Source organism: Setaria italica, chromosome VII, assembly GCF_000263155.2.
Source record: "Setaria italica strain Yugu1 chromosome VII, Setaria_italica_v2.0, whole genome shotgun sequence".
Taxonomy (NCBI): domain Eukaryota; kingdom Viridiplantae; phylum Streptophyta; class Magnoliopsida; order Poales; family Poaceae; genus Setaria; species Setaria italica.
The window spans coordinates 24,422,779-24,446,333 of NC_028456.1; the positions used below are offsets into that span (position 1 = coordinate 24,422,779).

Sequence of the window (23,555 nt, forward strand, 5' to 3'; positions counted from 1 at the left end):
ATTACATCAGGGCAGCGCGCGCGCAGGCGTGCGGAACGAAGCTTAGCGCGCCGGCTGCTTTCGGCGGCTCTGGAAGATTCCGGGATGAAGAGGCAGTGGAGCCACCCGTCGGCCACGCTCCCGCTGCTTGTCGCCGTGTCCCTGCTCCTAACGTTCCGGTGGTGCTGCCTGCGCCACGCCCAGCAGGCTGCTCCTAGCCGCGGCGGCGCCGACGCGCCGGCCGGGGACGCGGAAGGCTACGGCTACGGCTACGTCGACGCCACGCTCGCGGAGCTCGCGGCCGTGGATCCAGCCGCGTCGGCGGTGCTGCGCGCCGCCGAGGCGCTGCTCGAGGGGAACCTGACGAGGGCGCCACCGCAGCTCCGGGACGCCGCGGTGCGGGGCCTACGCGACTGGATCGGCCAGCAGCGGCGGTTCGACCCCGGCGTGATGGCGGAGCTCGTGGACCTCATCAAGCGGCCCATCGACCGGTACGCCGCCGGCGGGGCGCGGCGGGACGGCGAGGGGCGGCGGCGGCGGCCGTACGCGTCGTGCGCCGTGGTGGGCAACAGCGGAGTCCTGCTGGCGAAGGAGCACGGCGCGCTCATCGACGGCCACGACCTGGTGATCCGGCTCAACAACGCGCCCGCGGGGGAGGCCGGGGGCGGCCGGCTCGCGCGCCACGTGGGCGCCAGGACGGGGCTCGCGTTCCTCAACAGCAACGTGCTGAGCCGGTGCGCGGAGCGCGGAGGCGGCGGCTGCCGGTACTGCCGCGCCTACGGTGACGGTGTGCCCATCCTCACGTACATGTGCAGCGCAGAGCATTTCGTGGAGCACGCGGCGTGCAGCAGCGCCGGCGCGGGCGCGGCGGCGCCGGTGCTAGTGACGGACCCGCGGCTGGACGCGCTGTGCAGCCGGATCGTCAAGTACTACTCGCTGCGGCGGTTCGTGCGGGAGACGGGGCGGCCGGCGGCGGAGTGGGGGACGCGGCACGAGGAGGGGATGTTCCACTACTCGTCGGGGATGCAGGCGGTGGTGGCCGCGGCGGGGGTGTGCGGGCGGGTGTCGGTGTTCGGGTTCGGCAAGGACCCCGGCGCGCGGCACCACTACCACACGATGCAGCGGGGGGAGCTGGACCTGCACGACTACGAGGCCGAGTACGAGTTCTACCGGGACCTCGAGGCGCGGCCGCAGGCGATACCATTCCTGCGGGACTCCGGCTTCACGCTGCCGCCGGTGGTGGTCTACCGGTGACCACGCGCGGCGCGCGTGCACGGGCACGCCAGTCATCAGCTTGTCCTGGCGCGTGCGGACGACGTACGTACATTCGTAGGGTTCGTGCATCAGCGTCATTGATTTTCGAAGAATTTGCTATCCAGCCAAAAGGTTACACCAAAGTATGAGATGGAACTCAAATTTGTGTTTCGTCACTGATGAAGGAATTACATGTACATGGAAATTTGGTACTCAAGTCGCGAAATTTGTGTTTCGTCACTGATGAAGGAATTACATGTACATGGAAATTTGGTACTCAAGTCGCTAACTTTGGCCATCTTGCTGAATGTCGTCACTGGAAAGTGAACCGGTCGTGAATGCAATCAAGTGGTTGACGAGACACCACAGAGTCTGCACGTGTCCTGCTCAAATGGCTCGACGGTTTGACAAATTGGAGGTAGCTGTCCCATGCTGGAGGCCGCTGCCGCGCTCGGACCAAATTGAACGCCGCAGCTCGAGTGAAGAGTGCAAGGCGCTGGGAGTTTGGACGGCGGCTGAAAAAAAAAGCTTATTTGTAACATACTTGGTTAAGTTTGTGTATACTGGGTAGCTATTTGTAACAAAATGAAGTATGTGGGTAGTTATTTGCATCAAAATGATTTTTGGGGACAATGTTAAATTTGAAGTGGCTTATAGGCTATTCGACCAAAAAATACCCGAATTGTACGCACCAAACTATAGAAAAAAACGAACCAGTTCACCGATTGAACCAGAAAAACCGTCAACAAGTGACCAGATCGGTTCGGATTAATCAAAAGATCGGTGCAATTGGACCAGTATGAACTGGTCGAACCGGCGGTTTTTGATCGAACCGGTGAACGGTTTTTTATGAATCAGTGAAGACAAGTTTAGGTTTGGACATTGATTTTGGAACTTTGGATAATAGACTATTATGTTATTTCATAATCCCATCTATTATGTCATGTGTGATATGTTTTGTAATAAAATATGCATATTACTTAAATAAATCATGAGAAATAAGTATTATATTTATAAATTATGAACCAACTAGTTCGACCAGTGAACCACTGGTTGGACTGGTGAACCAATGAACCAATGAATCAGTAGCCTGACCGGTTCGATCTCCGGTTTGGCTTTTCCTTCTATGCACCCAACTCCGAGACCCGAGTGCTGCCAGGCCATGGAAAAAGTCTACATAACCCCACCTATTGCAAAGTGAACTACAAAGTACTCCCTGTCCTGAAATATAAGGCACCCTAGAGTTTTTAGAACATATTAGCAGGAGTAGCAAAAGATGCATATACCCTGAGTTAATAGTAATTGTAGGTAACAAGGAACTTATTTTTAGAAATAATCCACCAATCAGCCACCCTTATCTTGTTAATTATAAAAAGAATTAAATAGAAATCATCCAAATATGCCTACGATGCCTTATATTTGAGGATAAATTTTGAACAATTGATGCCTTGTATTATAGGATGGAGAGAGTAGTGAGGGATAAGGGCATCCACCGGTCCCCAACGATCAGCATACTAGCCAGCCTGACAAGTGGGCCTCGTCCGACCATGGTGTGCGGGGTAAGGTATGAAGATACGTGGAGTACAAGTCCAGAGGCCAGGTGAACAAATTCTGCTCGGATATCACGGGATACTTGTTGTAAACCGATTTAGATTGCTTTCTATGTAACATCCAACTAGGATTAGATCCTATCCGACTTGTACCCTAGGTCGTCAGCCTATATAAGGCGGCCAGGGATACCCCCGAGGGTAACTTGAATCATCCCACCTCACCTTAACTCCTCGCATATGCGATCAGCAATACAATCCACCAGAACATAGGACGTAGAGTATTACTCTTTGGAGGTCAGAACCTGTCTAAACCTTGCATCTCTGTGTTACCATTCGAGTTCTTGGTCTTACGATCTCCCCGCCTATAAATCTACCACCTGGGTAACCCCTTGAAGGACTGCCGGTCACTAAATCTGACGGTTAGCATGCCAGATATGGTGATCGTGAGATCCTCCCCAGCGAGCTCGATGGCATCTCACCCCAGCGTCATCTTTCTCGATAACATGAAGCCCACGCACCCACGCCCTCCGATCTAATCGCGGGATCATCATCTGCGTTCTACGGCGGACGAGGGCACATGCCGCCAACTACGAGTGATCAAGCTAATCACGTATTTTGATCTTTTTCCAATCTGTTCATGCCACAACTACAGCGCCACGCACCGCTGCTCTTGCAGCCAGAAACGCCGATCACCACTTCGAGTCGACACTAGCTTCATCAACAACTGTTCATCAATGGCTGCCCTCTCGGGTACGACGCTGACTCTCCAACTCGCTACGAATCAAGCTAAGTCTTATTTTCAATTAAATATTTTATAGCTTCCGTACATCTTCATATACCTTTATGCCTCGCCTTCTCTATGTCTCCATGACTTTCGCCGACCACCTTGGTCGCGCCCTGACTGCTTATACAGTTTGGTCCGCCCACTAAACGGGCAGTCAGGGGCTGCCCTCCACAAGTGCCCAGCGCATGCTCTCACTTTCCCGCACAGCTCCGACTGCTTTGTGGCTTGTCCGTCTCTCTTAACGGTTGCTAAAGTACTCGAGTAGCACATGCTATAATCCGTGAAACCTCGACTCATCTTGTGATGCCCCATCTACAAGCTCGAGTTTCGCTCTCAGCAGAATGCTAGCTAAGCAAGGCTATGTGTTTAAACGTAATAGGCTAACTACTCGGGGAAATTACGTGGCCTACAAGAGCAGGATGCGCAAGAATTTACTTCTACGTTGAATAAAACTCCGAGTTATTCAATTATTAAATGCTCTATATTATGCTACATAATCTTTGTATTATCCTTTTACAACTCCGAAACTACTCGACGTGCCTCCCGTTGCCCGGCCGACCTCTCTGGCTAAGGGCGGGAGGCAACTTGGTGCGCTTCCTGACTCGGTCGGCTCCCAGGCTCGGGGGCTGGGCACCACAGACAACTCGGCGAGCCTCCTGCTGCTCGGCCAACCTCTCGGTGTACTTCTATGACTCGGCCGACTCCCAGGCTCGGGGGCTGGATGCCATAGACGACTCGACGTGCCTCCTGCCACCAGGCCGACTTCCCAGGCTTGGAGGCTAGGTGTGGGAGGCGACTCAGCGTGCCTCCGTGACTTCGCCAGTCCTCGTGCTCGGGGGCTGGATGCCATAGACGACTCGACGTGCCTCCTGCCACCAGGCCGACCTCCCAGGCTTGGAGGCTAGGTGTGGGAGGCGACTCAGCGTGCCTCCGTGACTTCGCCAGTCCTCGTGCTCGGGGGCTGGGCGCTTACTTCAGGTCGGCGTGCCTCCGTGGCTCCGCTAGTCCTCGCGCTCGAGGGCTCAGAGGCTGGGAGTAGGATATCACTTTGACGTGCATCCATGGCGTTTCACAAGACAAAGACTACATGATCAAGGATTTTTTTTCTTTGAGCACTGCACAGCTTCTCAGCATCCAGATGATGAAAGCACTCGGGGGAAGCTTATCCAACTCGGTATTCGTGTCGGGCTGCCGTTCAGCTCCACACCGCTTGGGGCCTTGACGGTTGTAGATACCCGGGTACCCTCATGGAGGGTCCAGCCAACCACTAATGGCCCGGCCCGACTTGATGAAGAAGGCAGAAGATAGAGTCCGGCTAGGGCTCCCCACATGTTGTAATCCGACTAGATCTCACCGATTAGGGGTCCTGTCATGTAACCCTACCCCTCGGAGTATATAAGGGGAGAGGTACCCCTAGGAGGGGAACCGATCAAATCCCTCAACATAACAACCAACACCCGAGCACAGGGTGCAATACAATCCCCAAAACAGGACGTAGGGTATTACGCTACACTGGCGGCCCGAATCTGTATAAATCTCTATGTTTTATGCCTTGCGTTACCATCAAGTTCATAATCTTGCGATCCTCTCTACCTACAAATCAACCACCTGGGTACCCTCTAGGTGGACTGACAGTCACTAAATCTCCTTATAAACAACATGGTTATCGCTCAAGCTCAGTATGGGATGAGCCATATAGAGCTTTCTCAAGGTTTGCTGATGCGTGCCTTCATTTTCATGCGCATTGACAGTGTTATTGTCAACTAAGATTTCATGACGCTGGATCATGTAGTTTGTCTCCCAATCCTCCTCCCAATGATTAGTCACCTTCATGCTCCATGGGGAAACTTTCCAGCTCCAGTAATTAGAATCGATCCCTTGTATGATAATACCACGCAGTTCAACGACACTAAGGCGGCCCTCTGACAAATGCAATGTCCCGAGAAAGCAAAGGCTCATCGCGAAACTTGTCGAGCCGGATTAGCTCAAGAGGCATCGGCAGGAAGCGCGCAGGTCTGCGGCCAAGCACATCACAGACGACAATGCCCCGCCAGGCGTCAACAAAGCCCAGCAGACCGCCTTTTCCGAGCGCGATCACCTTGCACGTGATGTGGCAGTAGATACTTTCAAGAGAAAAGGGCCTGCTAGTCCACATTTCATCCTGGGACTTGAAGATCCAGAGCCTGAAGTCCTGGAGCCTGCTGCCTTTGTCGCGATTGAGTGCGGCAATGTAGTAGTGGTCGTCACCCTCTGCGTGCGAGCCGAGATTACCACGCTTGCCGACGTCGCGGTGGGTGAGGAGTGCGATGTTGTAACGATCAGACAAGCAGGGATTGGGGTCCTGGAGCAGCCGCAGCGATGGCCCCTTGCCACCGGTGGCCTTGTAGACGAAGTAGTCGACGCCGTGGTGGGGGCTACCGCGGAGTGAGACGCAGAGGAGGACAAGGTCGCCCCCCGAGGCCTCCACGGTGGGCTCTGCGAATATCTCGTCGTCGGGGCACCGGACGCAGATGTACGATACGAGCGGCGGCGGCGCGGTGCAGGAGGTGACCCGGATCGCCTTGCCGTCGCTCGTCTTGCTCCACGCGGAGGTGGCGTTCTCGCGGTCTGCGATGTAGGCGCGCAGGTCGAGCAGGATCCAGCTAGTTGGGGAAGCCTCGTTGGGAGGGTAGCCGTGAGGAGGCGGATGCAGGGAGGGGTGAGTGGCTTTGTCCTCCGTGCATCCATTGTTTCCCCATCTCCTATCTTCCATTGTCAGTAAAAAAAATGTGCCCTTGATGTCTCCAAAATCCTCTCCTCGATCGATCTTTGCCTTCCGCTGCTTGAGCACTGGCTTAAGTAGAGGAGAGGAGGGGAGGAGTCGGGATCGAAGTCCGGATCGGAGTTGGGTTACTGGAGTCGGAGGAGGTCGGTAGATAAAACATCCACTCGGCTGAGCAAGGCCTCCGTGGACCGTGGGCCGAAATCTGCCAGCCCACAAATGCTTGTACACAGGGGTCGCTCGCGCGCGGGAAACCTTCCGGAAGCTTTTTTTTTTTTCTACCCAACTTCCACTGTTTGACATTCGTGCAATCAATCTCTCCCGTTGGATGCATCAAACCCTAGCACAGCCACTAGGTCCTCCGGCCACCGCCGCCGCCGGCCACGCCGCGCCCGCCCTCCTCATGCACCTCCCCCGCGCTTGCCGGCCGCCGCTGACCACGCCGCCGCACCCTGCTCCCGCGCGCGCCTGCGCTCGCGGCCGGCATCGGCGCCGCTTGCCTCGCTGCGCCGTAGCTGCGGGCGAGCCGGCCACCGGGCGCCTCGCCTCCCGCACGCGGCACCACGCGCCGCCAATCCGCGTGCTAGCCCGCCGCCGCCTCCCCGCGTGCTCGCGCGTCCCCCATGCGCTGCCGGCCACCACGAGGAGGAAGAAGGTTAAAAAAACAATTCGAAATGTTGATTCTTGTATGAGAACATGTGAGTCTAGTTTGTGAAGATGTTGAACTAGACGGTGAAAAATGTTGAATGCAATATTTGCTATAAATGTTGATTTACTTTTTGAAAAATGTTGAATCTGATATTTTTAAACGTTGAAATGTTGCATTGGTTTTGTTAAAATGTTGATCTAATTTTTTAATTGGGCCTAATGAACTTTTATAATTGTGAGGCTTAACTAGCTTCCGGTAGCCATATCCATATAGGAGCCCCGCTCGCGCGTGGCCTACCACCAGACAGATGGGCTAAATCAATCAATCAAACAGATCGAGACAACTAAACTCAGCAATATTGTTTTCACTTATTAGACGAACCTCCTTGATTCTCACCAATCAAAAACTATGTAACAGTAGATATATGGGCTAAATCTCGATGGATACACAAGTAATTGAGATACAGATCGAGAGAAATAGTAGTGTAGACTGAGAATAGTAACCAGACAGGGAAGAAGCAGAGGATCGGGATCAGAGAATTAGAATTTGGGGGAGACATCAATAGGAGAGGAGAGGAGCCAACGCCAGAGGCGTTCAGTTCAGTTCGTCGATGATCCCTCTTTAGGCTGATATAAGTAATTGCCCCAAAAAGATATTCAACAATCAGCTTGAAGCCTTCAAAACAGAACCATGTTCACCATGAAGACTATTCTTCTCTTTCAGGGCACTGCAACGCACGAAGTTCGTGCATCCCAGTTGCAAAGCAGCAGCCCATCAACATGCAGCAATGAAAGTTCTAACTTTTGTTGTACGTCCCGATGAGATCTGACTTTCGAGACTATTATTACCGATCCGCAGATGTGACGACAAACACGGCAGGAAACAAACAATGAGAAGAGAACAAGATACGATGCTATCATTTCAGCATGATACGCATCTCAGGTGCATGTAGAGTCTTTGCCAGGTTAACAGGCTCCGGAAACAGGCCTTTCTCCTTTGGCAGCATCCGTCCGCTTGGATTCTCGCCAAATTCATGGGCCTGGGGACCTAAACAATGTCAGCTGATCTCAGAATGACAACTGAACGCAGACTATAGCTGCATATGGTTCTTGGATTGTAGCATAAACAGGACACCATGGAAATAAACAATGCTCCCAGGTTTAAACTAAGCTGCTACACCTGTGATGTAACCTTGCATAGAAAAATTCTCAAGAACTGAAAGAATGTACAAACCAGACAAGTGCTCTACATTATTCTTAGTTCACCTTCCAAATTTAATGTACTGTCTCAGATAAGCCGTACTAGAATGGTTGACTAGGAAATTATTTTCTTAATTCTGTTCAGATTGACAGCTCAGGACAACAAGATGGTGCTAACTGACAGCAGCATGTATTATACTATGTGTAGTGTTCTCCTGTAGTACCTTAAAGTCAAAGCCACATGGGTGATGGGACTTGGAACTTGTTACCTTTCCCAAAAAGAATAGAAAATTGCTGGCTCCATCACTTAAGCATCAACTATGCTACCAAAGCCCAAAGGTTTGTCAGGCACTAATACAGTCAATGGGTGTTTGTTTTTGTCTTTTTTTGGGTGTGGTTGTTCGGCAGGTTCCCCACAGAACAGCACGTTTAGGAAGATGTAGCACTGTTAGGCATATGCAGAAGCAACTATGTGAACATACATACAAGATACGAGGATGCTCGAGTTCTTTTAGCACAATAATTTTAAGAGCAGTTCTCATACACAAAGCAATTGTTTCCTACAGCTGCAGTGTTGCCATTGGCATCTCTTGGTGTGGAGAACAAATTGCGAGATCATCCACGGTTTCTTCTACTAGTTCCTCCAACACCTCCCCTGCAATCAGCTCTGTGATCCCATCCAATTCCCATCTCATGGACTTCACCCAGCCTCTTCCTTCCACCTCCTGTTGCATAATTCTTTCCAGTATTGTCCCAGCGTCGTCGTTCTCGTTCACTGCAAACTTCCCTGATCCATATAGCCAATCCGTCATAAGATGTGGTATTTCTTCCACCAAATCTAGAGATAGGGACTCTTTCCAAGCCATTGAACGCGCTTGACTCCAGGGATAGGCGCGTAGTAAGGTGTCCTGGCCAATCTCAACTAAGGTCATATTTACATAATCAAAAAGAAGCTTTTGGTTCGACCTTCGCTCCCTCGACTTGGCAGCCTCCTCTTTCCGGTCCAATAACTTGTCGCACAATGCAGGGTCCAGAGGGCAATCAGGCAAGTGCCAGCCAGTGAAAACCGTACCCAACTGCAGATCGCCTAACCCAGAAGATGATACAATCCTTTGTACAAAGGCAACACATTCTAGTTCATCATTGTCCCCACTAGAGAGATGGGTCAACTTTGTCATACCAAGTAAAGGTGAAGGAGAGCTCATATCCTCCCATGATAATGAGCGTGTGACAGATTCAATTGCATCAGATCGTAAGCCAATTCCTAAAGATAAGATAGAAGAGGCATTTAGTATACAAACAAGGAACCAATAGCAAACTCACAAGTCAAAGAGGAAGTAAGACTTACTCTCATTGCCACAAGTAATGCTTCTCAATGATTCAGATTCATTAATGTTGCTATCTTCAAATGATGCATCAAGAACTGAAGTAGGACTCGGCTCATCACGGGTACCATTCAGACCTCCACCTGATCTCAATCCATCAAAATGTCCACTTGGACAGACGGAACAAATAGGTGCTTCAATGGAAACAATATCCTGCAGTATGTCTCATCATCAGTTTGTTGAGGATAATGAAAGTGGAGAACAAAAAGTAAACTCATCAAGAAAAGAAATTAAGAGGCCCTAAACTGGTAGTCACAGAAAATTATTTGAGATAAGTGCAGTAAGGACATAGGGTAATAATTTGAGATAAGTGCATACTTTCGAAGAACAGATTGTTTGAGTAGTCGAACTATCATCTTTGTCCTCGCGAAATGACATATTTTCATCAGCGCCAATATTTTGAGCAGCCTCTGGTTTCATGCTGCCAAAACAAGTGACTTCAACCTTCTCATCAGAGCTAGCAGATAGGGTGATTTTCTCTTTTAACTGCCTTTTACTTTTTGGGAAGAAAAAACTCGAAACTCTCCCTTTGAATGATGACTTTACTTTATCTGACCTTGTAACCACGTTTAGTGTTTTACAGCCTTCAGAATTGGATGATGGGGCATTTGGTGCTATGTTATCAAACTTTGACGATGACACTGGAACAGATTTTGATCTTGCTAAATTCTTGGGGGAGCTCTGCCCATCTCCTTCATTCTCTATAAAAGTAGATATACACGTAGCTTGCAGGGTCAGCTCATTTTCTGCATCACATGGCTGACTACTTGAAACAGAACCCACCCCACCAACTTCTTTCTTTGCTCCTCGAAGGGAGAGCATCTCGCCCAAAGTGGTTGAGCTTCTTGGTAATCGCATTTGTTCTTGGTTGATCTCATTATATGCTACCGATGCCCATCTTTCCGAAAGCCGTTTTTTGGCTTCCCTGATAACAGATGACTCAGGTGATCGTGATGCTCTGCTGAAAGATGAGCCTGAATAAGGACTGTTGTATCTTTTGATATGATCCCATGAATGCCGCGACCGCGATACTGGACTGACTATCTCGGAGTCACTTAGGTTACCATCTTCATCGATGTAGTCAACTTCTGATCTGCTGAAAGAGCTTTCATCTCCACCATACCCATTTGAGTATACAGAAGATAATAATGACTCATCCCGCCGATGTAGACCATCTGGCAGGTAATTGTCATCTTCTAAACCTCCATAGAAATCTATCTGCTCGGTCAGCTGACCTGGGGCTGCTCGGGGTGTTAGCCTGGCCATTGTTCTACTAGGCTTGCCAGGACTAGGCTTCAGCACCACTATCCTAGTTGGCTGGGAGAAGGTAACTTCTGCTGAATGAGATCTCCGGTGAGTCCTCGGCATCACGTGTTCGTGTTCTTCATTTATTCTGTGTGTTCTAATTTCCCTTCTGCCTTCATTATCAACAGATTTATTTGGTTTCAACACAGTAATACGCTTTGTATGAGGTGGCGATGGGCTTTTGTGAAGTCCAGCCAGCTGCTTTGAGAAAGTAGAGTTTGGTTCCTCAAGAAACTTAAGAAACAAATCTCTATTTGAACTGAGAACCTCAAGAGCATCTTGAAACTCCTTTGAATGGAGTAGTTTCTCATTTGTAGCAAGGCGCTTTGCTTCCATGAACTTCTGACGAACAATTTCCATCCTTATGTCCCTCTTGCTCCTGGAAGACGCCCCGCTAGGAAAAGTTTGGTCCTGAAGATGGTATGTTCTTATTGGTTCTTCGCTGACTTCATAGACATCCTTAAACTGAACAGTTTCTTTGTGTCCTATGTGTATGTCCCGTGTTGTCATAGTGGAACTGTACTGCTCTTGATGTTGATGGAGACTGTTTCTTTCTGCTGAATTGCTGTTTAAGTGGCTTTTCTTCAAATTTCTTTTAGCAGACTGTAACGTTGCCCCTTGACCAGGTAGATCATCTTCAAGTCCCATTAATCTGGCAACGACACTTGGTGGCTTCTTCTTCGACTCCAATTCCTTGGACATTTCCTTTGCCAATACAACATTTAAAGGAGACGCATTTGATTTATTGCTTGTTGAGCTCCAGTTACTAGCTCCCTGCAGCAATATTCTTATCAAAACACAAATAATGTATTGCTTCAATGAAATTCAGTAGGCTCTTACTGCATATTGAGTAGAAAATCGCCTAGGAAAATGGTAGTTCAAGCCAGTAAATACATGACATGATACTTACTAGTTTGTCCTCTGCATAAACTTTTGCAGGATCAATTGTTCTCTTGACATCTTGCCTGCTTCTACAAGCTGGAGAACCTGAAATATCAAAGCAAAAGGTAGAGCAATTTCAATTTTGAAAACAGTCCTTGCAAAATTCGAAGGAAGAGAACCTCTGAGTACTATCAATCTAAGGGCAAAAGAAAAGAGGAAAAGACAAGTAAAGGAAGTCATCGTCTAGAGGAAAAATGGCAAACATCGTGAAAAGGAATCATTGTCCACACGACACAAGTGCAATCCAACCCCACACGAAGGAGGACATCATAAACATTTATCACTAGTCAATTGCAAAAGCTTGCATCTTACTATTTACCACAAGTGGAGAAGATAAGCAAAATCAAGTCTATTGGAGCCTTGCAGTCAACATCCTTGCAACAAAAACACTAAGAGGGAGAAATTTATGTACCATCTCTACGAGGTCGATCTGTGAGCATGTTCGAGTTAGACATCCCAAGGCCACGGTCGAACAAGTTGATCATTGCCTTCTTCTGATCATAAACGTTGCCTCTGAGCATGGCAACATTGATACAGAGTCCTGAAAATATTTGTTATGGCAAAGAAGACATAAGTGTGAGGACATGAAGAAAATGAAATGTTACCAACCAGGCTTGTACCTGAGCCCCATAAAGCCTAAGTCTAAATAAAACACAGGAGCATAACAGTTAGCTGGTACCATCCACTGGCGTGTGGATATATAGGTAGCCAAAGTTTGAAGAGCCTTGAGGGTGCTCCTTGGTCTCAGCAACTAAAGTCTCGGGTTTTTGAAAGTTTTCAAGCCTTAAATTTGAACTTGGGCACGAGGTCAGAGTATATTGCTGTAGCAAGATGCTGTCCTTTCAGAAAAAATTCAACACACACATGCCTAGGGCTGTGCTTTTGCAGGCATTAGTAGGCCATATTGTGCATGAGGAGCACAGTTCATGGCCCTGTTGTTGTTTAAAAACCAAAAGAAAGTTAGCCGGCACGCCCAACGAAATGAAACGATGGGGACATAGCAACACCAGGCAAGATGGAAAAGTGGAATGTAGCAAAGATCAGGAGGTAACATAAAGCAAATGCACAGAGCTGAACAAATTAGTACAGATCTATGATTACGATCAAAAGGAATCTTTCAGCGCGGAAAGCTTTTTAAAGGCTGCACTTTTGGGACAGATAAACAGGTAAACTAAACCTCACTGCTCAGAGGTGAGAGAAGGTAAAAGGCGCTCAGCTTTGTGCTCTATGGAATATGGATACCAAGCTCGAGCTGTTAACTTAATCAGATGCATATACCTAGAAGAAAAATTAAGGAAAAAAAAGGGAACGAAAATGAGAAACAGGTATCGACAACTACAGAACTATGCAGTGTCGACAGTGAGAATAACGAGATGGTACATATGGTGCTGCAAAGGAATCTTTCAGTCGCACATTTTTTAAGACCCAGTTTCTTCGCAGCAAATTTAATCGGTGGAAAGAGGAAAAAAGGGACGATGATAAAAGCGGAGAAGATGTACAACAACAAGGTATAGAAAACTAACAAAAATGAAAAACAAAGAGACGAATGCTCAAGTCCAAACGAATTCTGAAGCCGAAAGCAAAAGCGAAAGGAGACCACTTACCGAAGCCTGCAGCTCTTGCAGGGAAGGATAGAAACACCAAGAACTCGAAGCTTTCCAAGCAGAAAACGCAGCTAAAACATCCCAATTCTATCCGGCAATCGAGAGGCACGACCACGAGCAACCGCACGGGCTACGGAGGCGGGAGTTCAGAGCCGGGCGATGCAGAACTGCAGAGACGCCCAGACGGCCAGACGGGGAGAGGGAATCTTGCAGGTAAACTAGCTCGAGCATTTAAACTGCAAAGGCTGCGTCCCTGCCGGGCTGCTCGTCAGAGGGGGCATCGCGAGTTGCAGGACTGGCGGACGGGACGCGCGTTCGAGCAATAAATTCTCGGGCGCGGGAGCGGAAAGGGACGGGAGGAGCTGGCAAAGGTGGCGCTTTTACGCCGGCAGCGATGGGAATTCGGGCCTGGCGAACCATAACCTCGGCTCAGATCCTCAGATTCTCCTTTTGCGCAGAGATTGCCCCCCCTAATTCGCAGTCTGAACCCCCCAAATGCAGCTTTAAACCGCGGCCGCATCAACGAGACAGGATTACCTGCCCCCGACGGAATGCGGCCGGCGAGGCCGCGACATCTCACACTCGGAAGAACAAATTTTGAAGGGCGAACTGGGACTGAAACCGGATAAGGAAGAAAAAGATCTAACAAAAATAGCACAAAATCCTCAACAAGAGGAAAAAAAACGAGGGACTTCTCCAGCCACCAGTAGCGCCCGTATTCCCGGGATACAGAGAGAGAAGAGCGGAGTGGTGGTAGAGGGAATAAACGGGCGGAATTCGGAGGCGCTCACCTGCGGCGGGGAGGAGGCGGCAGCATTCGCCGGCGCAGGGGACGGAGCAGAGCTGTGCGCGCCGCGCCGCGCTGCGCTAAGCGACGCGGTGGGAGGTTGGTGAATGGGTGTCGATCGATCTCCAGGCCTCAGCCCAGCTCTTGTGAACTGTTCCTTGTTGTTTCTTCCCCGGCTCGCTTTGCGTTTCGTTCTCCCGTCCTCTCTTCTGCCTTGCTTTGCTTCGGGTGCCCACCACTCCCTCCACTCCTCCCCCTCGCAACCTCGTGGGCCGCGTACGTGCGTCGCGTGCGTGCGTGCGGGAAAAACCACACCCGAAAAGTCGTGATGATGACGGGCGGCGGCATGGATGAAGAGTGCACGGGCGACTGAACTGAACCGCAAGGAAGAAAAGGGGGGGCATGAATTGCGGGGCACTGCACGATCAGGCGTGACATGTTGCTAATCGTGTCGTATGGGGGTTGTTTATTCGGTGACTTCGCAATGTACTCGCAAACGTATCGTGTGATAGAGATTGTATTTATTTGTACCTCTTCTTTTTTCTTTGTTGGGGGCAAAAAAGATTATGTGAACCATTGGCTACAAAAAGTAGCATTGTAGACATATCGTTGTGAAATTCCTACATGGTTCTAATAATAAAATCCACCGTTCCGAAATCCAGCCTTTGCTAATTATTAAGTTTTTGGGTCTGGCATGTTATCTTGATGTTGAATGTTACCTTAAATCTTATGCAATTTTTTTTCATGGCATTGAACTAATAAAAAGTTGGGAAAAAAAAGAGAAATCTCACTGCTCATTCTCATTATTTCATTTGCTAATCCCCCCTATGATATACTCCCACAAGTTCCACAATTTGTTGTCGTTTTGTACTTTAGTACAAACGGCTTGATTAAATAAAGAGTAAATAACACTTACCATACAACAACTTATGTGGTTATATCATTTTAGTCTAACAAGTTGCAAAATCACGCAAATGAATATACGAACTTGTTGGCTTAAAATAAATCATGGATTGGAATGTTCATGAGGAGAATTGTAGTCAATTAGTCACATAATGTTGCATGATTAGGGCCGTGTATCAGACTATCAGTTAACGCATAACATATAGGAACAAAGATTTTCTTTGTTTAAGCATAAGAATCTAGCTAGTATAAGAGTACGATATCCTAGTCACATGGTTTTATAAATTTTTAAAGGAAGAAGTGGGGATAAAAAGACAAAAGACGATATTATTGGACTTCTTGCCTACCCATATTAGTAGTTCTATATTCCCTTTAAGAATGATTGCCGACACAAATAAAAAAAAACATTGCCCCTTTGATATCTCTTGCATCCTAAGGTTTGTACTCAATCGGCGTGTTAAATTAGTGTCTGTTTCCGTAAAGTTCGAGAACTACCACTCGTACAATCTGTGTGATTGGAATGGAAAAAGTATATTCGTATTAGTAAAAAAATATTGGATTGGTTACTTTGTGCAAAACTTGACGGACTTGCAGACGAGTCCTTCCCCAGGCCCAGGCTGCTAGAGGGTGTACACTCCACTGTCCACTGTCCACCTTCTCAAGTGAACGTACTATAGTTGAACTTTTTTTTTTCAAATCTGCACATGCGTTGAAGCTAAAAATAAAATAAAATAAAGATTGTGTCGCCATCACTGGAACGCCATCTTCGGTTACGCGGACGAAGCAGCATGTTCCGGGGCAAATGGAATGACCCATCCAATCAAGCGATACGATCCATTATGTTTGGTGGAAGGACGCGCGCGCTGGCTTTTTGTTGCGTTGCGTTGTGCTCGCCCCCATCCATATCGCAGCTAAGCCAAAGCACAGCAGCCTGGAACGGAACCCTTTTCCCGGCCCTCTCTGCTCCCTCGAGGCCTGGAGGGACTCCTGCTGATCGTGGAGCATCGACGGCCAATCGCTAGCCAACCAGGCAACCAGCCGAGCGCGACAGTTATCTGGGTCTCGGTCTCCAGCCTGCTCGGTCGGGTGATCCTGGCCGGGGGCCCTGCAACTAATGCGAAGCAGAGGCAGCGAGTGATCCCGATCGCCGCCAATCAATCGGGACGACGACGGCCGGATCAGCCGCTAGATACGCCGTGTCGCTCGGGGAGTCGGGGTCTCGGTGTCCATAGTCAGTTGGTCACACGGGAGACGGGACACTGCCGTTCCCCCGGGGCTTTTTTCTTTAGCCTCGACGCGCTTCATTCCCTCGTGACGTGCCCTGCTTCCTATGCCGGAGATGCATGCTTGCCTTGACGCGGGAGGCGACCGCGTGGTCGTGGTCGGCCGATCAGGTCAGGAGACACGGGCCGGCCAGGCTCCCCAGAGGCCGAGACACGGTGGCGTAGCCGGTTTACCCGCACGGCCACAGCCGCGGCCGCGCGCGGGGGCGGATCGGATCGAGGAGGGAGGGACCTGCGCCTGAGCTGCGCCTGCGCGCGTGGGGGAGGGGTGCGATCGGACCTACAGCGCGGCACGCTTGGCGCGTTGCATTGCATCGCGGGGCGTCGAGCGGCCCGGGGCGAGCCTGACGGGGAGGCGCCCCGGCTTCCCTACGCGTCCCGGGCTCCCGGCCCCGCCGCTACCAGGCGGCCGGGACGCCGAGGCGGCGAGACGACAAGAGGACGCGCTGCGCCAGCCGCTGCAGCGGGCAGCGGTGCGCGCAGTGTAGATTCCTGGCGGTCACATGCCTCCGCTGCAGCAGCTCTCGGCCTGGCCCGGGAGGCGGCTAACGGCTGCAGCCTGCAGGCGGCGCCAGGCGCTTTCCCGCGTGACGCGATGGTGTGTCGCGCTCCGATCCCCTGCCCCTGCCCTTGCTACAGTGTGGCACAGGTTTGAACACTTTTTTCTTTCCCTCCTCCAGCTGTTTGACCTACTCCCAGGAGGGGAGACCGATATTCCGGCCTAGAGGTAAGGTAGCCTACGGTCCGTGCGTGCCCGGCCTTCCGAGGCAAAACGGCCAGCATTGTCAAAGTACTTGGACTTTTCCCCTTGTTTCGTTGCTTTGTCCCAGTCCAACCTAGCGAAAAAAGGAATTGCAGCAGGTCTGAACTCTGAATCCTGGTGAAGCCAGCAGCCCAGCAGCACCCAGCCACATGTGACGATGACGACTTGTGCTCTTAAAAAAAAGCATTTACGCACGTAGCAGCGTCGAGCTACCGTCAGTCCGTCACACACTGACTGACAGACGACATGGCCCTGAACCGCGGCTGTGTCGTCGTTCTACTTCGTAGTTCTGTGTGTTCTGACCTCTGAGCAGCCAGCTGGGGGAGCGCCTGGTGGCCTGGGACTGGGACGTGTCCAAAGCGTCAACTATTGGAATGCGGAATCAAGAGCGTTCGTGCCGGTGTCGTGTCGAAGGCGGGCGGCATGGACCACGCGCCCACGGCGCACACATTCGGAAAAAACCGTTTCGCAGAGGCACGCATGCATCGGGGATCCATCAGAACGCCGTCGTCGTTATAGCTAAGCTAGCCTTCCCGTGATTCCATCTGCCAATGCAAGCAACGGTAGAGTCCCAGACCCTGCTGAAACTCCTGGTCCAGCCAAGCTGTTGGCGCTCCAAATATAGCCGAGAAGCGATTGCGAGTTGGTTGAAGCGTTGCACTCGCTGGGAGGGCGACCCAGGCAGCAGGACACGCACAGCGCGACGAGCCCAATGATGGGGAGAAGGGGTAACCAGCGGGACGCAATGATGCCGCGGCGCACGGTTACCAGGACTAGTAGCGCGCGTACGGGCCTCCGGGCCGTCGCCGTCGTGCCCAACCGCAGACCAAGCGCGGTGGCGGCGTGGCGCGCTCGCTCCCGCGCCCACGCCCGTGCGTGCATGTTCTGACGACGCGAGCAGGTCGCTTGTTGGTGTCAGCCGCATCGGATGCCGACCTCCCGAAGCCGACCTTGTCGGGGGCTCGCGCGCACAGGCCAAGAGATATACCATCACGTACCCAACTGGGTAGTACCAGTAGTTCGTCCACAAAATGGCGATCCCGTTACAAGCTTCCAAGATTCCAAATGGGCAGTGCTGCGATTGTTACATGAAACGGCAACTGATAGGATCGCCCTTCACCCTTCTTTCACATAACGCTGGGCGTAGTAAGGGCAGGCAGGATCCAGCCGGGGAAGAGTTGGGGCATCTCTCGCTCATGCCACGCCACAGGGATTTATGATTGATAGGCCTGCCTCCATGGAATCTAATGATGGGAATCATGAGCTCGGGACATGTTTGATCGCCGGTACTTTCAAGCTACAAAATGCAGCTTTATCATAGAATACTGGGGGGCCTTGCTGAGAGGGATCCGAAAGCATGCCCCCTGGGATCTAATCCACACCCATGGCCTTGTTTAGTTCCCAATTTGGGAGTGCCAAAGTTGGGAGTTTGTCATAAATGCGCAACTGTAGCATTTCGTTTGTATTTGTGAATTATTGTCCAAAAATTGACTAATTAGGCTCAAAAGATTCGTCTCGCAAAGTACAACAAAACTGTGCAATTAGTTTTTGATTTCATCTACATTTAGTACTCCATGCATGTATCGCAAGTTTGATGTGATGGGGAATCTTCTTTTTGCATAGTGTCAAAGTTGGGATTTTGGTGGAAACTAAACATGGCCCATGTTTCATTTTGACCTGGTGCCCTAGAAAGGAGCGCCCAGCTGCTGCTCGAAGTGATCACGCTATCACGTCACTAGGAGCACAATCACTGATTGAACAAATCAATCGACTGCACTAACTAGATCTGTCGCGCAACGAAAGTAGCATGGTAATCATTCATTCATTTGCGTTGTACATCCTTGCACAAAGGAAAAGATGCCCCTACTATGCACAAGGCTAGCTACCACTACCAATTCAACAAAATCGGGGCGGCATATGGTGTCAGTTAGCTCCGGCCTCCTACTGAGCAGCCAAAAGGGATGACTATGGCAAATGAAGCTCCCGCTCACGTCAACTAGCTAAATAGAGCTTCAGCTGATGAATTTTAGTGGGTTGCAATTGCCTCTCCGGAGATACGAGATATACCAAAGTTCCGGTGCTTTCCATCTGCCTTGTTGATGAGCTTGAAGCCCTTCAAAGGAAGCTGGTTTATGAGAAGAGTCTCCAGCTGGCAGGCAACGCTCTTGCCAGGAACCACGATGTACAGTATCGTGGCATCCTGCATACCTTCCTTCGATCTGTGAGCACGAAGACGCCCCACAAGATCATCTGTCTGCAGGTAGAAAGGGGTCTATGTCAACATTTTATGCCCCCCAAAGAGTAACATTGGATACTGGAAAATGCATGAAAATATGATCAATAATTTACCTGTCCAACATAAAGCTTGTTGTCACTTCTGATAATCACATAGATGCAAGACCTGCCAACAGTTGAAGGTGGTGGTTGCTCTCTGGCGCCAACAGCAACACAGAACACATCAACCAATTCTGGGATGCTACTTTTGTTGTAGAGATCCAACAATTTCTTCTTGCATATCACAGTAACAGTGCTCTCGACTTCCCTCCGCAGTGGCTCAAAGGTACCAGGCAGAGTTTCTAGTCTGTTTCTCAGAGAATCAGGTTTCTCAATTAAGCCATTTACACCGGTACGGACATTAGAAGGTTCATTGCTGGCCATTGATGTCTGCCTGTTATTTGCACTCATAGTCAAATATAGCTCCTCAGCCCTTTTAATTATCAAGTCAGGCATGCCTTCTCCCCTCGCCGTTTGAAAAGCAAGGCTTTCTCTACAGATACCATCCATTAATCTCCAAGTTGGATTAATGCACCCATCAATCACTTCAGTTCCCATAGCTTTGAATTCAGTATTGCTGAGTGAGAGAGGCAGGTCAAAAATGCCATGTAGGTGAGTTGATATGATCCCTAGACAGTTAACAGTATCGAGTCTCTCAATGATGCTACCAGCTATACAGGTTCCTTTTGCAGTTTCTGTGCCCCTACATATTTCATCAATCAGAATAAGACTCCTATCAGTGGCTCGGCTGACTAAAGCGCGTATCTCCGACATTTCAATCTGCCAAGGACAGGAAGTCAAAACTCGATATCATAGGAGCAAAAAAATCAAATACAATTTTCTAGAATCAGGAAACAAATAGGTGGCAAAAGGTAAGAAGCTTGGATGACTATAAAACGTCAAAATAACCAACCTAATTAGTTTACAACACTATAATGGACTTTAGCAGGTAAATTCCATTCATGAAAATAACCAAGACGTTGCAATGTGACCCGCATTCATCTGAGAATGTAACCCATCAATGACAACAAATTGGACTGAAGAAAAAGGTGAAGTTACAAACCTGGAATGAACTTTTCCCATCAGCTGGGCTATCATACGCTTTCATATGCAGCATAATGGAATCAAAATGTGGGATTACAGCTGAAGCTGAAGGCACCATCAGGCCACATATTCCAAGCAATGCAGCTGCACAGACTGATCGCAGTATACTAGATTTACCACCACCATTTGGACCAGTCAGAACAAATAAAGAGCGCATGTGAACATCATTCAGTATTGCATTCCCTTGATTAACATCAAGCCAGTAAGGGAAGAGCCCTGCTAACTCCATTTTACTTGAACTTTCCTCCATAACACAGTCCTACACAAGTATAATCGAGGTATGAAAACAGAAAATGTGTAAGAAAGGAACATGTCATCCGGCAAATGTACAAGTATAAAGAGCACAGCTCATGGCTGCCACTGCCATCTTATAAACATGGCTGGTCCAACAAAATTAACACATCTTTAACCAAACTCAAGTATCATCATCGATCAACAATACTGCCAGGCCAACACACTGCAGGAAACTTGCTAGCCACTAGACTAACTTGTGATCGATTAGAAAACCTAGTTACACTAGTGCAGAAGCAATCCAACAGTGATCATTTCAAAACAAAAAGATCCAGCGGAGATGAGTTATTAACAAATATAGAGTTCTCATTTAGGTAGGATTAGTGGACTATGCATTTGAACTATCTTGACATAAGAAAACAGAGTAAGGTTGTCAAACTTGACAATACCAGCATCCTGATGAAGTTATGAGACATAAATTACAAAGTTTTCCACTAGAAGCAGCTGGTGTCTATTAAAGAACCGTAATTTCATATATGTATATGGTTAGAACAAATATAACATCATCATATAATGTTGAATTTTGTTGTAACTGGACTAGCATATGCATGAATGAAATTGACACATGACTACTTAAATCCAGATAATTCCTGAATGCCATGAAGTAAATTTTGAACTAGGATACAACAGACACAAACACTCATTGACTATTTGCATGGATGGATGTATGGATAGAAGGACAGAGGGAGGAGGTGAGACTCAAAATACAGAAATATGGTTCAAAAAGTAGTACCTTTGATAAGTGAGATATAGTAGGAAGCATCCAACCTCTTCTTCTGGCCTCACTGCTCAATATTTTTTTTAAAAAAAAAGCATGAATAAGTTGACTGAGCATAGATGGATTGCCAGACAATAATATAACAGCAGATAGAACTGATGACAGGCCTTGCCAAACACCAAACACAATGCAAAATGTTGCCAGTAGGCTCTGAAGCTTGGCAAATATCTCAGCTAAATAACAGAGTGATACGCCAAATATCCACATTTCATATTGCGGCATGACAAGAAATTGGAAATTTAACAAGATTCATGAGCTAATTTTGGTGACTGACTAGCCACCAGTTTACTATTGATAACGACCAGATCTTTATGCAAACAACCCGTCATTTTAATCATGATAAAATTGTTTAATTCAGGTCAGATATAATATATATCAAGCACAATTTTTCCTTTAGCCGATTCATTTTGCAATTAGCCATTTCCTACCAGTAACCATTCCAAAGCTTGGTTGGTTGAGCTACTTGGGTGCTGAAATTTTAAACCTGGGATAATTTGCAACTAGCAGAATAGCAAGAATGTAGGCTTTATCCAGTGAAATGTTATAGACTGATGGAAAAAGAAAGAACATGATGAGTAATCACCTAACATGACCAAACAGTGCTTTTGCTATGATGAGCACCGTTGAGCAAAAGACAAGTATGTTAATCTTGTCCTGCAATTCACTTGAAAGCCCTCTCAACAGTTCAAGAACTTTATTTTTAGCATTATCACAAGCTTCATGGTACCTGAACACACAAACATCAGCATAATTTTAGCAAAAGTTATCGTCGAAAAAACTTTTCCATCGCAATTGTTCTCCTAAAGTGTATGAACGCAAGCTTATTGTAGGATGCTTCTACCATGTATATATTTTAGACATAAAACAACTAACGAACGCAACATTTTCAACATCAAAACTGTATATATTTTAGTAACATCGAATGGCATTTTCCTATGATATATTGTACTGATGCAGCAACTTTCTGATGATTACCCAACTATACAGTGTTTAACCAAGCAATTGTGTTGGTGCCAGATCTCTGAAAAGCATCATTTTTCTCCAACCTCTGAAGCATTTGTTAAGTAAGGTTATAGTACTGCGGGCTAGTACCTGTTTAAAGCATTCTCAACTTTGGCCGTTGTAAACCATTCCTCCCCAACCTTTCTGCCTTTTGAATCAATTGCAGGTTTCAGTTGTTTTATTTGTTGCTCACCAGGGGTGTTAGCCCATACATTTGGTGTGAATCGCTTTCCTTTAAACCAAACAGCTTCATGATCTTTTGCATAACATATTTCTCCTTTAGGACCTCCATTTGTGGACATTACAGATTTCACTCTTGAAATAATTGGCATAAAGTCTTCAATGACCTGAAACCACAATATGCATTAGTATACCCCCAAGCAATTGATGGATCCAAGAAAATGCATGGTCTCCTGCTAATGTTGCAGCATCATATCCCAGACTGGAGGCCATGGATGTGGTCATAAACTATTCAATAACTTCAATATAGATGCCATTACAGGCTATTGGAAATACTACCCCCATCCATAAATATATTTGAACTAACTAGCTTGTCCTAAACGCCATATATTTATGGACGGAGGGAGTATTTGATTCTATGCAAGAAAAAAAAAGAGCAGTAAAATTTTTGTTGGTGTACTGTGTGTATTAGGGCCCAATAGGCCCATGTAAGACATCTATATTGCTACCCTCTAGGGTTAGCCCATAAAGCATCTATTATCTCTCAATATGGTATCAGTTAGGGTTTTGGCTTTCCTGTGACCTAGCCGGCCGCCGCCGCCGCCGCCGCCGCCGCCGCCGGCCGGCGCCATGGCCGGCGACTCCTTCCCCCCTCCCCTCTCCTCTTTCCCCTCTCTTCTTCCCTCGTGGGCGCAGGTGGCGGCCGCCGACCGGCCCCCTGCGGCCACGGCTCTGGCCGTCGGGGCGGCTCCTGCCGCCGCCGCCGCCGACGGGGCGG

General features: G+C 48.7%; 3 protein-coding genes across 5 annotated transcripts in view; 1 reads left to right on the forward strand and 2 right to left on the reverse strand.

The window, feature by feature from the left end:
• Positions 1 to 6: 6 nt before the first annotated feature.
• LOC101760219 (sialyltransferase-like protein 3) lies at positions 7 to 1,522 on the forward strand. The gene has a single exon (XM_004976104.4). The coding sequence runs from the start codon at positions 85 to 87 to the stop codon at positions 1,231 to 1,233; it is 1,149 nt and encodes a 382-aa protein (XP_004976161.1). The 5' UTR covers positions 7 to 84; the 3' UTR covers positions 1,234 to 1,522.
• Positions 1,523 to 8,604: 7,082 nt separating this feature from the next.
• LOC101760628 lies at positions 8,605 to 14,471 on the reverse strand. 3 transcript variants are annotated; one of them, XM_004976105.4, is made up of 6 exons: positions 14,204 to 14,471; positions 12,221 to 12,349; positions 11,777 to 11,853; positions 9,880 to 11,640; positions 9,525 to 9,714; positions 8,605 to 9,440 (listed from the first exon to the last, which is right to left on the reverse strand). In XM_004976105.4, exons 2-6 carry the CDS (start codon positions 12,327 to 12,329, stop codon positions 8,737 to 8,739), a joined length of 2,841 nt encoding a protein of 946 aa, XP_004976162.1. In that variant the 5' UTR covers positions 12,330 to 12,349; positions 14,204 to 14,471; the 3' UTR covers positions 8,605 to 8,736. The 3 variants fall into 3 exon arrangements, with proteins under 3 accessions (XP_004976162.1, XP_004976163.1, XP_022683987.1); XM_004976106.4 differs by lacking the exon at positions 14,204 to 14,471 and adding an exon at positions 13,413 to 13,816 and having other exon boundaries at positions 8,737 to 9,440; XM_022828252.1 differs by lacking the exon at positions 14,204 to 14,471 and adding an exon at positions 12,429 to 12,691 and having other exon boundaries at positions 8,737 to 9,440.
• A 4,431-nt stretch (positions 14,472 to 18,902) lies between these two features.
• Positions 18,903 to 23,555, reverse strand: part of LOC101761293 (DNA mismatch repair protein MSH1, mitochondrial) — a 21,537-nt gene continuing 16,884 nt past the window's right edge. Inside the window, exons 17-22 of the mRNA XM_004976107.3 lie at positions 22,688 to 22,944; positions 22,179 to 22,322; positions 21,551 to 21,602; positions 20,486 to 20,785; positions 19,498 to 20,202; positions 18,903 to 19,402 (exon numbers count right to left, since the gene is read on the reverse strand). Coding sequence (XP_004976164.1) covers positions 19,175 to 19,402; positions 19,498 to 20,202; positions 20,486 to 20,785; positions 21,551 to 21,602; positions 22,179 to 22,322; positions 22,688 to 22,944 — 1,686 coding nt within the window. The 3' untranslated portion in view covers positions 18,903 to 19,174. The remainder of the gene's footprint in view (positions 19,403 to 19,497; positions 20,203 to 20,485; positions 20,786 to 21,550; positions 21,603 to 22,178; positions 22,323 to 22,687; positions 22,945 to 23,555) is intronic.